The sequence below is a fragment of the Pteropus vampyrus genome, unplaced genomic scaffold, assembly GCF_000151845.1.
Source record: "Pteropus vampyrus isolate Shadow unplaced genomic scaffold, Pvam_2.0 Scaffold1000005748, whole genome shotgun sequence".
NCBI classification, from domain to species: domain Eukaryota; kingdom Metazoa; phylum Chordata; class Mammalia; order Chiroptera; family Pteropodidae; genus Pteropus; species Pteropus vampyrus.
This window is the reverse complement of record NW_011920150.1, coordinates 1-1,083: the sequence shown is the minus strand read 5'-3', so window position 1 is coordinate 1,083 and position 1,083 is coordinate 1. Positions and strand designations below refer to the sequence as shown.

Here is a 1,083-nt window from a genome sequence, read left to right as displayed (position 1 = left end):
CACGTCCTGTGTCACCAGGTGCCTTTGTCAAGTCGACGCCTCCTCCCCGCCGTCCTCCAGGCCGTCCTTCATTTTTTCCGGGTTTTGCGTTTCCGACCTTTCCCGCCCCCGATTCCAGCTCAAGCTGCCACACTGCATTTCATCGTCGTCTCCTTAGTCCCCTGGTCTCGGCCCCCGCTGCTTTTTCAGGGTGACGGTTCGGAGGGCCTGCCCGGGCCTTTCCCCGCTGAGACCGGGTACGGGTCCTTGCGAAGGTCGCCGTGGAGGTGGCGAGCCCTTGCCATTTGCCCTGTCAGGGCCTGGTGACATCCAAGACCTCCCTGGTGGTGTTCCCTGTCGTCACCCGGTCAAGGTCGTGTTTGCCCGATGTCCACCGTAAAGTTCCTGTCACCCCTTTCTATGCGCTGAGCCTCTGAAGTGGGCACTGAGCCCCACCAATATTCAAAAATCATGAGGCCCGTGAGAGATACAAATCTGGGGTTGTGCGTGGCATTGGGTAGCCACGGCCCCTTTAGATGGGGTCCGTGCTCTCCAGGCCCTCTCGGCCCGTGTCACCCCTCTCCGTTCCCTGCCTGGCGACCCGCTTGCGAACCTGCCCACTGGCCGTGACGGGGACTCACTCCCAGCGAGCACCCTCGGCGGTGCCTTTTGAACCGGCCCCGCTAACAGCAGCCTCCCTTGCGTTCCAGGCGGCGCCATCGGGGGCCTGCTAGCGGCCTGGATGACCAGTGGGCAGTTTAAGCCCATCCCGCAGATCCTGATGGAGCTGCCGCTCGCCGAGCAGCAGAAGCTGTTTGACAAGGCTATGGCCATCGTCAGGCACCTGGAGTGGACAGACGCCGTGCAGCTGACGGCGCTGGTCATGCGCAACATGTCCGTGCAGCAGCAGCTGGTGACCATGCTGGCCAACTACGTCACCAAGGAGCTTCGGGCCGAGGTGCAGTACAGGACTAGGCCCCAGGAGTGGGGGCTCCCGACGGGCTGGGAGTTGAGGGGCGTGCGTCGTCGCCCGTTGCCTGGAAGCTGGCGCGGCGGCTCTTGGCGGGACAGACTTCTGGCGGCGTTACCGAGTCGTCAATAAAA

At 63.3% G+C, this 1,083-nt stretch overlaps 1 protein-coding gene across 1 annotated transcript; it reads left to right on the top strand.

The window, feature by feature from the left end:
- Positions 1 to 27: 27 nt before the first annotated feature.
- On the top strand, positions 28 to 1,078 carry LOC105311658 (protein C19orf12-like; the record flags this gene model as incomplete). The annotated part of the gene is made up of 1 exon (XM_011387599.2): positions 28 to 1,078. A coding segment is annotated over exon 1 (357 nt), but the record flags the coding sequence as incomplete, so codon positions are not given.
- Positions 1,079 to 1,083: the final 5 nt, after the last annotated feature.